General features: G+C 43.6%; 1 protein-coding gene across 1 annotated transcript in view; it reads left to right on the forward strand.

Annotated features, from left to right (window-relative positions):
- XDH (xanthine dehydrogenase) overlaps nucleotides 1-14503 on the forward strand; it is a 411630-nt gene that overhangs the window by 87719 nt on the left and 309408 nt on the right. Inside the window, exons 8-9 of the mRNA XM_069233805.1 lie at nucleotides 5910-5981; nucleotides 9490-9576. Of these exons, the coding sequence (XP_069089906.1) occupies nucleotides 5910-5981; nucleotides 9490-9576 (159 nt within the window). The remainder of the gene's footprint in view (nucleotides 1-5909; nucleotides 5982-9489; nucleotides 9577-14503) is intronic.

The raw sequence follows: 14503 nt of genomic DNA on the forward strand, positions 1-14503 counted from the left end.
ATATGTCCACCATCCGACAAGTGTATTCCATCTTCGTGAAACACTGCCTCTCCTCGAAGGCACCCGTGCGCAACAGTCCTTAGCATTGATGTGTTCAGAAGCCATTTCATGCGGCTGTTCAGCCGCCTGGCTGATTCATTAAAGGCCTTCGTTGAGCGCCCTGACCTCCAAATCCGCCTAGGAATGATATGGGACCACGCTATGATAGCCCCTGGACACCGTTTTGCTAACCAGAAGATCTCCACCATCGAGGCCTCAAAAACCGTTCTCCTGCCGATTGTTGGCAGATCATTGCTTCCCACGTGAAGGATGATGAGCGCCTGCGGCGGAAGCCGCCGTCGCAGAACCTCCTTGACAAGCTGGCGAAGACCATCAAGGCGCAGACCCACTCTTGCTATCCAAAGAAACCGGAGACCTGCGTCCTGCGCCCGACTGCGGTACAGGTTGAAGAATGGCTGCGCCCAATGCACAAAGGAATGTACAATAACCCAAACACTGGCAGGAGCCATGTGCCCAATGGTAAATTGAGAGGTCCTGAGAACAGATAGGAAAAACCGTTACACATGTGATCATTGGCGTGTGCCAAAACAGTGTTCCTAGATCATATGGAGGCGTACATAGCGCTTACAGCAATCTGACTTCCACCTCCCAATTCCTTTGACGGACTCGGTATTGAGCCCTGCCCCCACTGCTGATGTTGCCGTCCCTATCCTAAATGAATGCGAACTAAATTTGCCATGCATGCCAATCACCAGTAAGGCTTTTCGCAATACTTGGGAAAACTGATACCTAGTGAGTGGGACACCAGATGCATGAACCAATAAAGAGGTAGAAGAAACCTGGGGATGAATCTGCAAGTACCTTTTAACTGCATGCACTGGGCAACCACTGAAGTCACCAGCTCTCCCCAGTGCTAACTGTTTGCCCCTCCCAGACTGGTCTGTCTTGGACCGTGGTATAGTAATTACCAAATCTCCCCCTTTCCAGAGAACATGAGTCACCAAAATTATGGCCACAAGTTCTGAGACTCGAAAAGCTCTGTAAAAGGCAAGCGCAAAGGCTGCTGAGCATAGAGTGGCCTTGAAATCAGAGTCACAGATCCCAGCCAGGGCCCCCAAGATCTTTTCCAGCTTGTCCACGTAGTGGGGCGCTGCTGGTCCGGGATTGACCCTTCCAACCTTTCCCATCCCTTGAGTACCCGTCTGATAAGAAAAGATCAAGAATGATCAGCCCCCCCCCACTAGTTTGCTAAAAGAGGCTACAGCTGAGATGTGGCGCCTGGCACTCGCAGCAGATTTACCCTGACCTCGCAAAAGCTCAAGAAAACCCAACCAACTACACAAGGAACCAGGCTGCATAAGGGGTTGGCAGATGTGTGAATTATGTAGCTATGAAATGCATTATCAAATGCCCTTCTTGTTTTTGGTGCGAGGCTGGCTGCCACTAGATCCGCCAAGGCTGAGTTCCAAGATTCCACAGCTGCCCCGGGAAATATGTGGGCTCCAACTCGGCCCCTGGGTAGAACTGCTGAAAATCCTGTAACTTGAAACGAGATAATGCATCAGCTGCATTATTAAAGATACCTGGTACATGTTTCACTTAAAAAAGAATGTTATTCTTCAAACAGATCAACACCAGTTTTTTCAACAGTCTTAACACCATTCTGCACCTAGCATGTTAAAAATTAATACTTTGGACCACCGCCAGGATGTCAGATCTAAAAAACACAGATTGATTGCAAAGTTGGTCTACCCATATGTGTAGTGCCACCACTACAGGAAATAACTCAAGGAAGGTGATGTTCTTAACCAACCCGGATGTCTGCCAAGCCTGAGGCCAGGCCTGTGGGCACCATCTGGTACCCAAAATGGCCCCAAAATCACTATTACCCACTAAGTCAGTAAACAAACCGAGTTCCTGATTGCATCGCTGAGGGACCGGCGACACCACTGCCCCGTTGAAATCCTGGAGGAAAGCCAACCAAATCCTTAAGTCATGTCACTTCAGCCGACAACCGAGTCCTATGATGCTTCTCCCTCAAGCCAGTCATAGACTGAGCAATAGAGCGTGAGAAAGGGCGCCCCATTGGAATGATCCGCAGGGCAAAATTAAGTTGACCCATCAGCACTGTAACTGACTCAGGGTGACTTTTTTGGCCACCAAGCAGGCTTCTATGGATGTTCAGAAAGCCATGACGTTATCCTGGGACACTCCCCCCTCACTGAAACGATTTGGATTCCCAGAAATACCAAGGATGTGGCTGGACATGTCGTTTTTTCCTGAGCTAAAGGGATGCCAAATTCATCCATCAGGGACTTGAATGGAGTCAAAGACTTAGCACACCTATCTGATCCGCTCGGTCCTAGGAACAAGAAGTAATCTAGATAATGAATGACATTAGGTGACCCTGAAACTTGTGTAAAGACCCATTTAAAAAATGTGCTAAATTGCTCAAAATATGCACAGGAGACTGAACAACCCATGGGCATGCATTTGTCATAATAAAACTTCCCTCTGAATTGGAATCCCAGCAGATGATAATCTTCAGGTTAAACAGGCAAAAGTCTGAAGGCTGACTCTATATCTGCTTTTGCCATGAGAGACCCTTGACCCAGTTCCCTCGAAAAAGTCAGGGCGCCATCAACAGATGCATACTTGACTGAGCAGAGAACTGGATTGATTGCGTCATTCACAGAGGCTCTGCGTGGAGCTAAATGATTGTGTATAAACAGAAATTCACTGGGGTCCTTTTTGGGAACCAACCCAAGGGGGGAGCAAACAAAATCATCAAGTGGAGTGCTGTCAAATGTCTAAAGACTGCTGGTTTTTACAAAATTTTGGGCCTTGAACCCCTGCAGCTGGGATCCTAAAACCATTGCAGAAACCTTCATACAACATTTTTTAAACATCGTGCCTCCAGTCCTCTGGAGGTGCGCACACGATCGTTAGGGGCAGCCAGGGTCAAGTAAACAACATGACCCCCAAGGGACTTGAGTCCCCTTTCAAACCTGTTCTGGCTGCCCCTGCCGGTCGCCCCAGGAGCCCCCACCACACCCCCTTCAATCAATTGGCTCACCCCACATGGTGAACGCGTTTTTCAAATTTGCGCGGCGCCCACCGTTGGGCCGCTGCCCGGAACCAGTCCGATCCAACCCGCACCTGCCCTGGGGCGCACACTATGCCTTAATGGATGCCACCTGCCCAGGAGGCTTCTAGAAGTTTCCACCTCCCTGAAAGTTTAGGCTTCCCTTTTCTCTCTGTCCTCGTCCCAGCCTGTCTGGGGTTCAAAAGACTTTTGTGAGAGTGCTCAGGCAAAGCCTTTGTGATGTGTGAGTGTAGTAGGTGACAGCTCCTTCCCCTAGTTAATTCGGAGGGGCCCATCCTGCCAGCACCTGTCTTCCTTTTTCTTACTGTCTTGGAGCAATACCCAAAGTCCAACTGCCAGATAACCTAGTCATGTGACCCAGGATCATGCTACAGGCACAAAATAGGACAAGAAAATGACAACATTCCAAAAGTGGTACTTTCAGAATTGTGACTAAAAACCTAACTTTACCATTAAAGAGGGGTTTTAATTACGATTCTTTAGACACCAAACTCAACCTGTCTACCTGCTTCCAATTGAGAATTATCACTTGTTAAATGTAAGAAGATATCCCAAATCTATCCAATGGGAGAGCTAGGCCTTGCAGTAGTGAAAAACAAATTGTAGAGTTTTTCACTAACAGCGCATGTAAAACTTAATTGTACATGTCCTACTTTTTAACTACATTGCATCCTGCTCTCTTGGCTGTTCAGGGCCTGCCCTAGGGGTGACGTCTATGTATTAAAAAGGAAGGTTTTGGCCTAGCAGGAGGTTTATTTCATCAGTTTAAATTTTTTTAAATGGCAGTTTAAAACTACACACAAAGGCTACAATCACAGTCCTGAGATATGTTTAAAGGACTACTTTAAGTGGGAGGCATTTTGAGTGCTGCATGCCAACTCGTAGCATTTTATTTACTGACCCTGGCTACATGTAGTACTACTTTACTAGGGACCTACAAGTAAATTAAATGTGCCAATTGGGCTTAAGCCAATTTCACCATGTTTTAAGGAGAGAGCACAAGCACTTTAGCACTGGTTAGCAGTGGTAGAGTGTGCAGAGTCCTAAAGCCAGCAAAAACAGTCAGCAAAACAGTAGGGCTTAAGGGAAAATGTTAGGGGAGAACCACGCCATGGATGCCAGGTCTAACACCAGTTATATTCTACTCTCTCAGAAATGCCTCATTATTGCACAAACCCATGAGTAGAGATAGTGGATAACATTCTGTCTGACGTCTTTATATTTCAAGGTTTTCTGTTCCAGTAACTTTCCTACGAGTTTACATTTTTACAACCTACAATAGGGGTCTCTCTATTGACCAACCCCCACATCTCATGTTCACACTTTAAACCATTTCCCACTTCATTCCTATTTTTTCTCCTAGCAAGGAAGGTCAGCCTCTGCTAAGATAGCGCCAAGGATGAAATAAAATTTGGTGCCCTCCCCCACCCCCACTCTCCTCTGTGGACACCTCCCAATCTCGTGCTGTCGACAGGAGCCCTCACGGGTTACTCTCAAAACCAATGTTGCCCTCTTTCAGATCTTAGCAGTTCAATCATTGTTTACAAATTACTGAACATGGTTTAAAAAACATACCCCGTCTCCTCAACCTGCCAGACCTCCCTCCGGCACCTTTGCTGTCTCTGAACAATAGCTTCACCCAAACAAGCAATTGACACTGCCATTTCATTATTTGTTATTTCATGAAGGAGACAAAGCTATTTAGCAACTATGTAAAAAATGCTCATCAAAATGTTCTACGCTAATAGTTCACTATGTGAGGTAAAATGGAGGCGCCCTTGGAAAGTTAGGAATTAAAAGGCAGAGGTTAGGATTGTTTGCTGACTGTAAAAGATGTCTGATTGGGATGAGTCTGGGTGGCAATGTTAAGGGGAGCATGCAGCATCGGGTAGTTGGGAAGCGTTTTTAAAGCTAAAGAATTTTTTTTTAATTTTATTAAAGGGCATACAACATCTCCATTATTTACTGTACTCATCCCAGTGTTGTTTAGGTTAGACAGGAAAGGGTAGATACTGTAACATCTCTTTTTTGTGACTGCTCCTATTTTGGCACAAATATCAGTAATGCTCCTACGGCCATAATGGGAGAATATATTTTGGCACTTGGCAACTCAGAGGGCCTGTGAATGGGAAGGTTTTTCTAATGGCACTTAGATGTTTACAGAAAATATAGTAAGTGCTCAGGTATCAGGTGCAGCTCCTCCGTTGTGGCAGAGGAGCATCGCCCACGCCAGCAGCTGCTGCTCAGCAGCTGACAAACATTTACAAGCAAACGATAATAAACTGTGTTTATTAGCATTTTCTTGTAAAAGGGGTGGGGCCACGGGCTGTGACAAGCATGTGCACTCCCCCTCATTGAGCATGTATGTTTGGCTGGTCGTCTTGGGCCGGTGAAACACACATGCGCACTGGGCTCTCTCCAACCCAGCAACGCAGGATCTGCATTGCTGGGTTGGAGACAGCTGGCAGAGACTTTCTCTCTGCCTCGGAACGCCCTGGCTGGGTGCTCCATCCAATCCTAACGCTGCTTTCACCCTGCCACAGCATGAAAGCAGCATTAGCATTGGACACAGGGCAGGCTAGGAGCCTATGCCTGCACTGCAGTCGAGGACCGAGGATTGTTGCAGTACGGCAAGAAAGGTACGTTTTAAAAAAAAATATTATATTTCGTGTTTTCATCCCCCACCCGCCATGCGCCACCCCACCCCTTTTCCCTCCTGCGAGCCACCACTGGTTTTTGTCCTTGAAAAGACCTGGTGTTGTAAAAACTGACCTTTTATTTCAATTCTTTATTTTCTCGCCAGGATAGTGACGGGTGCTGTGGTAAAAAGCAAACGAACCAAGGTTGCTGCATGGACAAGGAAGAGAAAACAAATGTAAGGGAGACAATACCATGCTTTTATCTTTTATCCAAAATGTGTGTTCTCCAATAGACCAATTGCTCTTGCATTTTTCTGCTTCTTTTGTGGCAATCATTTCATTTGTTTGTATAAAAATGACACAGACAAATACATACTTACTTCACAGGCAGCCTTTTTCTACACCAAGTTAGGTAATTACTTTAAAGTATTAGCTATAGTATGCGATATAAAACCGGAAAGGTATCAGGCACGGCTTATATATATATATTGTGCGCTGTACAAATGAGAATCAAGAACAAAAATGTTCACAGGCTTCCCCAATTATTTCCCCAACTCCATGTTTAGGCCTGGCAAGCCAGAGGCAGGTGTATGGTGAAGTTTATGAAGCAATATATCATAGATAATATACAGGGAGGGACATTGAGTCAACTACCAAGCTATTGTGCAACTGGTACTCCAGTATAAGGGAGGGAGTTAGATATGCATTATTAGTTGCACCTGTGACCTGTAATTCCTGTAAATTACACTCCCCGCAATCATCTCCCCAAAACGCAGGTAAGGGCCTTTAATGAGTGAAGAGTAATTAAGAGGCACTACTGCAGTGCAGGTAGGGAAAGAAGGCTGGTAGCTCCCACTTCTCCTCTCCCCAGGGCTGCATTTAGTTGTTAGAAAACAAAAAGATAGTGGCAAGTTTGCATTTTTTCTGCTGGCCATTAGTGCTTACACTCCCCTTAAGTTAAGGAGATGGAGGGGCTGACAGAGCTTGTGAGAAACGAGCCAGAGCCTATCTGTGACCCATATTCAGCTGTAAGCCAGAGAGGAAGGGCAATGAAGCAAAGCACCCCAGGGGCCATATTACAGAACGTGCCATGGGGTGCAATCGGCATTTACGCCTGCTTTCCGTGCCCGGGGCACTATGATATTACAGAAGAGGCCTCAAAAGCATCTGCGGCCCCTTCTGTAACACAGATTGCACTGGCACACGTGCAGGGCTAGCACTATCAAGAGAGGGTGCCCCCTCATTTGCATGGGGTCCTGGCCCCCTACAAATGAGGGAATCACTCTGCCTCAGTGGCCTTTCCATATTACTGACACGGGTGCAGAGGCAAACATGCTCTTAGGAGGCGAACTGAAAGTGTGTGACAAAAACTGTAGCACTGTCTCAGGGCAGCCCTCTCAAGGGATGAAAGGGGGTCCCATGGACCCCCCAGACATTCCCCTGCAGGCAGATGCAGTCACCCACTGCACCCACCTACAAGGGGATCTCTAATGGCTTTTGAGTGCAGGCAGTTTGCCACATCCACAGGGAAACACATATTTCCCTTCAATGTACTACCCTGGGGGCAGCGGGAGTTTGCGGCTGCCCTAAGGGCAGCACATTTTTCATAATGAGGTACCCTGTCCCCGTGTGCACCGAAGGCACCTGCGTAAAGGAGCGCCATGGCGCAAACGGGAAAAGTGCACCCTTTCAGTAATGCGGGCCCAGAAGAGCAGGGAATAGGCGGCCACAGAATTCTTTCCTTGTAATCCTGCAATGGTGAGTATGGCTCATAAAGGGAGCCTTCTGATTGGCTGACCGGCTTCCCACATACATCAGAGGGTACTGATGGGTCTTGACTGTTTTACTCCCTTCTTCTGTAACCTGGCATTTCTCAGGCCCATAACTTCAGAAGCAGACTCTTTATAAAAGTTATATTCCACTCTCTCAGGAATGCCTCATTTTTGCACAAACCTATCAGCAAAGATTGTTAATGACATTCTATCTATCTTGTTTAACATCCTGGTCCCGTATTTCAGAGGTTTCCTCTCTGGTAACTTTCCTATGGGCGTACATTTTTACACCTCACAATAGGGCACTTTCAATTCAATATCTTCCCATCTCTTTAAAGTGTTTCCCCCTTCATTCTTCCTTTTCATCTCCTAGCCAGATTTGTACTCCTGTTGCCTCAGAAGAAATTCTAGGTATGACCCCAGAAGAAGGTTTCCACGGTACAGAATGTTAATCATGACACTTCTCCCTTGACAGCCGCCTTAATGAGAACATTGGAATGTTGGAAGCTCCATTGAAAACAATGAAGTGGTTCAGGGCTTAAAGTGGCAAATGTAGGATTTCAGGTCCAGTGTTCCAATGCATGTCTTTGTGTTTCTCCCTTTTAAATTTAAAACATTCTAATCCCGGTGGGTGAAATTTTCTATTAGCCTTCAGCCATTCCGCCTTGGACTTTACTAGTTGTTAAAGGTCCTCTCCCTTCCCCTGTGGCATCGACCCTAGAATTCCAGTTCAGGGCCTTTAACAACTGATACAGCTCTTTTAGCAGCAGGGTATAAGGATGTAACAAAATCCAAGAGTCTAGAAGAAAAATTTAAATCTTCTTTAGGCATTCACCTCCAGTCTTATTGATAAATTGGTAATTGAAATACTGAGTAATATTTTGGAAAGCATGAGAAGCGCTTATAAGCTATTATCTAATATTAGATCTTTCTCTCAGGCCATGTCAGGTCAAAGCACTGTTATGCAGGCTAAAGAGATGATGTACTCTAGCCATGCTCCAACCATCTCCTGCATTCACTTATAGTCACATAAATACACTAAATGAAAGACCAAGCATACTGCAGCCTTGTATGTAAGGAAAAGGGAAAAGAGATGTGTTAAACCTATGCTGTATGTCCATATTTTGTATGCATGTATATTTGTGGTATTCGTGTAACACAAACCTAGAAGAAAGGTGTCAGAGCACTATATATGGTCTAATGGCAGGAATACAATCCAAGAATGTTTACAGAGGGATGCTGGGTACAGGGAACATATGTTGGGTGGAGGAGAGTACCTCTGCTGTTCTGCCACCATGTGTGGTTAGGAGACACCCTTATTTTACTGTAAACATTTGCTGGGAGAATAGAAGAGATGTGCTGCTATATATGTTAAGTAAAGGTGAGGATAGGTGCTAATTTTAATATGGGAGGGAAACACTAATATTACAGTTCCAGGGTTGAGGAAGAAGAGTAGTATTCTGCAGATGCTAGGAGAAGAAGAGTAATGACAAATAATCATGGGAATCCTGGAACTTGCAAATGTGCTTCATGTGGAATGGATGAAGCTACAGGTTTCGGTTCTGATGTAGCATCATTGCTGCTTTTTTTATGTGACTGGCAAGGAATTAGCTGACGTGTTTTAATTAAATTAATCAAGGCAGATAAAGTGCTATTCTGTTCGGGTATGTTCAAATACGTTACAGGAGAAAATCATCCTCTCACATCATCCACTCCAGTTTTATCCAATTTATAGTGTTATAGTTTAGTAGTGCACTTGTAAGATGTACATGCTTTCATAGAAGTTGTTATTTAGGGTATCATATGTGGTGCAATGCTGTTACAGAAGCAGCTGTGTATTTATTTTGTCCTTAAAAGGAAAGGGCATGTGGCACATCTGCATCTAAGGTGTTTATTGCTCTTGTTATTAAATAATGTATTTGTCGTAGAAAAGGAATCCTGCTATTCGATAACCTTTGTGTTTTATTTGCAGCTCAGTACATCAACTCCTTTGTTTAATTCAGCAGAGTTCCAGCCTCTCGATCCAACACAAGAGCCCATTTTTCCACCGGAGTTATTGGTAGGTGCATTCGATGCATGCACTAAGAAAACAAGTGATTCTCTCTTCATGATTTGCTGGTGCATCATAAAAAAGGATTTGCATAATTAATATCACTGATATTTATAATAATCAAATGGATACGTGGTGGGTTATGCACTTTACTGTAGTAATGTTCTTCCTAATAATAGTAAAATATTGATTATGTTTAGAGCCTGATAGAGCGTTCCAGCTTAATAAATTACCTGTATTTTGGACGCTCTTGGGTCGATGAATCTTTTGACCAAGTGGGGCTCTCTTCACCCGAGATTAGTCAATTTAATCAAATCAATAATCAATAACGAACATAAGCAATGCCCTGATCAACATAACACTTCACAATTAATCCAGAAAACATTTCGGCGAACCATGACCTTTCGGCCATGAATAACCACACCAGTTCATTCAAAGTTAATGAATTTATTTCCCTATATTAACAAAGCTAGCACGATATAAATGTGTCTCAACACCAAATGATATATGTAAATGAACATTAATAGCTGTCCATAACGGCGAAAAAGATGCAATCTATGCAGCATTTGAATAACAATGCATTCGATAATAGCAACGCAAACCACTAAAACTATAATCTGTAATGAGCTAATTGCATACATTAGTCAGCATAACAAGGTCTCAAATTGCATCGTGCAACAAATGAATCCTCATCTAACCTCAAATTAGCATCTGCATGTGGGACTTCATGCAAAAACAATTTAGCAACATTGATTTGGAAAACTCCTAACTAGGGCTCTTATCAAAAATCAGCAGTTGGTTACCTAAAAAGAAACACAATGCAATTGTACATTTTCCTTTCATATTTACCAAATTCAATCAGCATTCAAGGAAGTCTTCGTCTCACAGGTACCGATTTTCGATCAGCATGGGACGGGGGCAAAGGGGCAGGGTGGACGGGGCAATTGCCTCACAGCGGCAAGATAAAAGGACAAAACTACTACTTTGTGCAAAGGGGCAGATCAAAGTTAAAGTCTCTAGGGTGAGATTTACTTAAAGTCTCTTTCTCTCGATTAGAGAAAGCATCAAAGTCTCATTCAAAATGGCGTCGAACATCAATTGGCATCGTAGAAGATGGCAAAATGACGAGGTCGGCAAGATGGGCCATAATGTCTGCAATGTCCTGCAAATTGCGGATAATGGCCAATGTCTAATGGATAATGGCTAAAGGCGGGTAATGGCTGCTTTATTCTTGTGCACCAGGTTTAAATAAACAACAGTTCAAATCCAGTAGGGTCTTCCATTGGAGGGTTCATAGGTTGGCTTCAAATTGTCCAATCAAAAACAACAGTTCTCAAGCTTCTACCTAGGCATACATTATCCTTTGAGTCGGGAACGTAAGTTGCAACATATTTTACCAATTAACTCACTTTCAGAGCTTCCATTGTCTGCACCTGCAGATTGACCTTGGAGCAAAGAAGAAGATGCCAGGCTGGCACAAAACCTTAAAGATAAGCATGTGAACTGATCTCACTGGAAAAGTACAGCTTCAAGCAAGAATACACATTTATTAGCACGTTAGAAAAACACGAGCATCTAAACCGTGAGGCAAGGCAACTAGGCCGAAGCCTCCACTAAAGTTATGCTAAGTTAAAACATTTCAAACAAGCAAATCATGGCACACGTTTACGGTTATGTCAGATTAGTACAATTCTAATACATCACGTTGTATAAAGCACGCTTATAAATGTTGGCGAACTACTCTGAGGGCACATTTGTCCCCGTACAATCTTTATTAGTTCAGTTAAAGTCACACTTGATTATTGCGGCACTACGTTTATGCGCTAATAAATGTAAAACCTTCATTTCTGCGTCATCAATCCCTCCTCTGATGACTATTTGTCATCACACAAACTATTCCCACAAATTTTATTTCATTAAAATTCTGTCAGTTCTCTTTGCCTTTTAGTTCCCCTTGTTCTTGCCTTGTATTCTTCTGCCATTCTTTTCATCATTTTCTCTTCCTTCCTTCTCTTAATTCTTGCCATGATCATTAGTATTCCCCTCTTTATTCCCCAAATCCCAAAGATGCAAATTAGTACTATTAGTATTCCCTGTATTATTTTTAGTAATATTCCATTCCAAATGCCACCAAGCCAATTTCCCACTGAAGCAACTCCCTTTCCAACCTTCTCCCAAACTCCTGGTTCTTTCAATTCCTTCAAGTCTGCACTCTCTTTTGTTAGATTTGCAAGCATTGTTTTAATCTTCACACTGTTGTCTGGTATATACGTGCAACAGTGACGCGCACCAAGCATTTTGCAAACGCCGCCATCCTTTGCTAAAAGAATGTCTAGGGCAAGCCTGTTTTGAAGAGTCATAGCTCTTTCTGCTGCAAGTTCAGCATCCATCAGGATTATAGCACCTGAAAACTTTGTCAACATGTTATCCACTATAGTAGACAACTTTCTTATTTTGATGGAATTCAACACAACTCCCAATGAAGGAATCATGGCTCCAAATATATCTCCTACCACAGCAGCTGCAGTCTCTCTTTTCTGGATACGATGAGATCCAGACGTCTTTGGAATGACCGATAGGTCATCCAGTTGATAAACCTTTGGGAACACTATACCCAAATAACATCTCCCCCAACATCCCTTTGGAAGACGATAATAGGCATTATGCCCACAAATGTAATATACACCAGGTATGACAGGGTCAAGTCCGTTCAGCATGAATGTCCATTTGGCCTTAAAGATAAACGTATGTTTACATTCACTCGCTCCCACGAAAATGTTATCATAATAAGATTCACCACGATATATACAAAATTTCCCTACATGCCAAGCATCTAAAGCTATTCTCCCTTGTGTTTTTATTGCGGCAAAAGCATAATTATCTACTGAAGTCCTCTTACTTAGCTCTTTTTCTAATTTCGCATTCATTTGTGCCCTTCTATCATCTGTGCGATCTAAAAAGCTTATTTCTACTGCAGTGAGCGAGCATGTAAGGTTTTCCCTATGAGCGTGAGCTGTTTCAAAAGGATGCATTGGCTCGAAAAATTCCCTCATTATTTTAGCATCCCAATCTTTAGCAATCTGGCTTAGTTGCGTTATTATAGGAACATATGCAAAGGTAACATCATAATTTGAATAAAAATACTGTATGTTAGTTTGACCATAAAATCTAGAAGTTACTAAACTACATGTAATCCCATATGTAAGAGGCATGTGGTGATAAGTCACCCCTTCCGTTACCGATGTCGGTATCTGTGTACACACATAACAATCTTTCGCATCCATAGTCTCAACATATTCTGTTAGTAGGCGATAGAAAACATTATACGAAAGTTCCTTCTTATCATGCAAGTGTCTCTCATCTAATTCTAGTCTTTTCAATGCGGTTAGTTCAGTGACAGTAACAGGAGCAGAAGTAGAAGCATCAATTTTCTCATTCTCACCCTTACCACGCGTTGCAAGCACTATTGCCATTATTATTAGTACACATGCAGTTATCAAGCCTATACAGGCATATTTACAATATTTCACTCTACTGTTTTGTGTAGTCATGATCTGTATAGAATCAGAGAGCTAGAAGCACCTATAAAGAAACGATTTAGCAATTAGTTACAAAGCTGAACGGGCGCAATGTTCACACAGTTTTCTTCAGGAGCCCAGTCACTCATCGGTTAGCAGCATTTGTCTCAATTCGGCAATAACTCAGTCTTTTATCAGTTAGCAACGGTGTCTCAAATCGGGTTTAAGAGTCAATCAGGTTATCAAAGTCTTATCAAGTTAGCAAATGTCTCATCCGGTTTAGCAATGTCTCAGCTGGTTGTATCACATTAGATTATAGCAAGCAATGTCATTTATCACCCTTTCAATCAACAGTGTCCATAAAACTTTTCTTTTCTATTGGTATCTCTTCTTCTTCGTTCTCGAGGCTAGGAGATACAAATTCGTCAGTCCAATCGTCATTGACTACATATGCCCATTCTGGACCGGAATATCTCCTGTTTGGTATCCTTTTCCTTTTCAATTTTGCATCTCTCTTCGATTCTGCCTCACTGGTACTTTCCTCTTTGGCCAAGTCTTTTTCTTCACTTGAGGTTGGTACCACGACAGACACTTCCTTTCTTTTCTCTTTCACTCTTGGCCCTTCACTGTCGTTCAACGTTTTTCTAGTTCTTAGTTTTACTGGTGATATACTTGGTCTTCTCTTTGCACTGTGTCCACCTGATGGACCTGCGATCTCTTCTGAGGAAGTTTGAACAGTTTCGTTCTGTTCTGCCTTGTCCCCTCCTTCTGGGGAGTCAATCAGGTTTTCCTTTTCTTTTTCTGTACCATCTGCTTCTGGGAAAGCCCTCCTCTGATCAGGCTCTCCTGCTTTTTCACCTCTTTCGAGCCCTTTGTCACCGTTACTTTCTTCAGGCTCTTTGTCACCTTCAGCTGCTTCAGGCTCTTTGTCACCTTCAGCTGCTTCGTCGCTGTCTGAGGTTTCTCCTTGGTCTTCCCCAAGTGAATCGGTTGTTTCGTCCTCAGAGAATATTTCTCTCTCTTTTATTTCTGCCTGTTCGCTCCTAGTTCTGTTTTGCTCTGTCTCAGCGCTCGGCACTTTGTTATCAGGTACTGGCAGTTTCAGCGCTTCAACTTCCTCATCTGTGGGACACAACACCTTCTTTGTATGACTGGCGTGAATCCAGTTGGGAACTCCCGCACACTTCACAGCGGTAGTGGTCGTCAGGATCACTTGGAAAGGGCCTTTCCAACGGGGTTCCAGACACGACTTCCTCACGTGCTTCTTTATCACGACCCAGTCACCTGCTTTCAGTGTGTGTCCTGGACCTTGGATCGGTGACAAGGTGGTTGCTTCCACCTGGTGAGAGAAAGAGCGAACCACGTCAGCCAGACCTTTGCAGTAGTCTAACACCATATCATCTGTAATATTCAAAAGC

The sequence above is a fragment of the Pleurodeles waltl genome, chromosome 5 (genome assembly GCF_031143425.1).
Source record: "Pleurodeles waltl isolate 20211129_DDA chromosome 5, aPleWal1.hap1.20221129, whole genome shotgun sequence".
Taxonomy (NCBI): Eukaryota; Metazoa; Chordata; class Amphibia; order Caudata; family Salamandridae; genus Pleurodeles; species Pleurodeles waltl.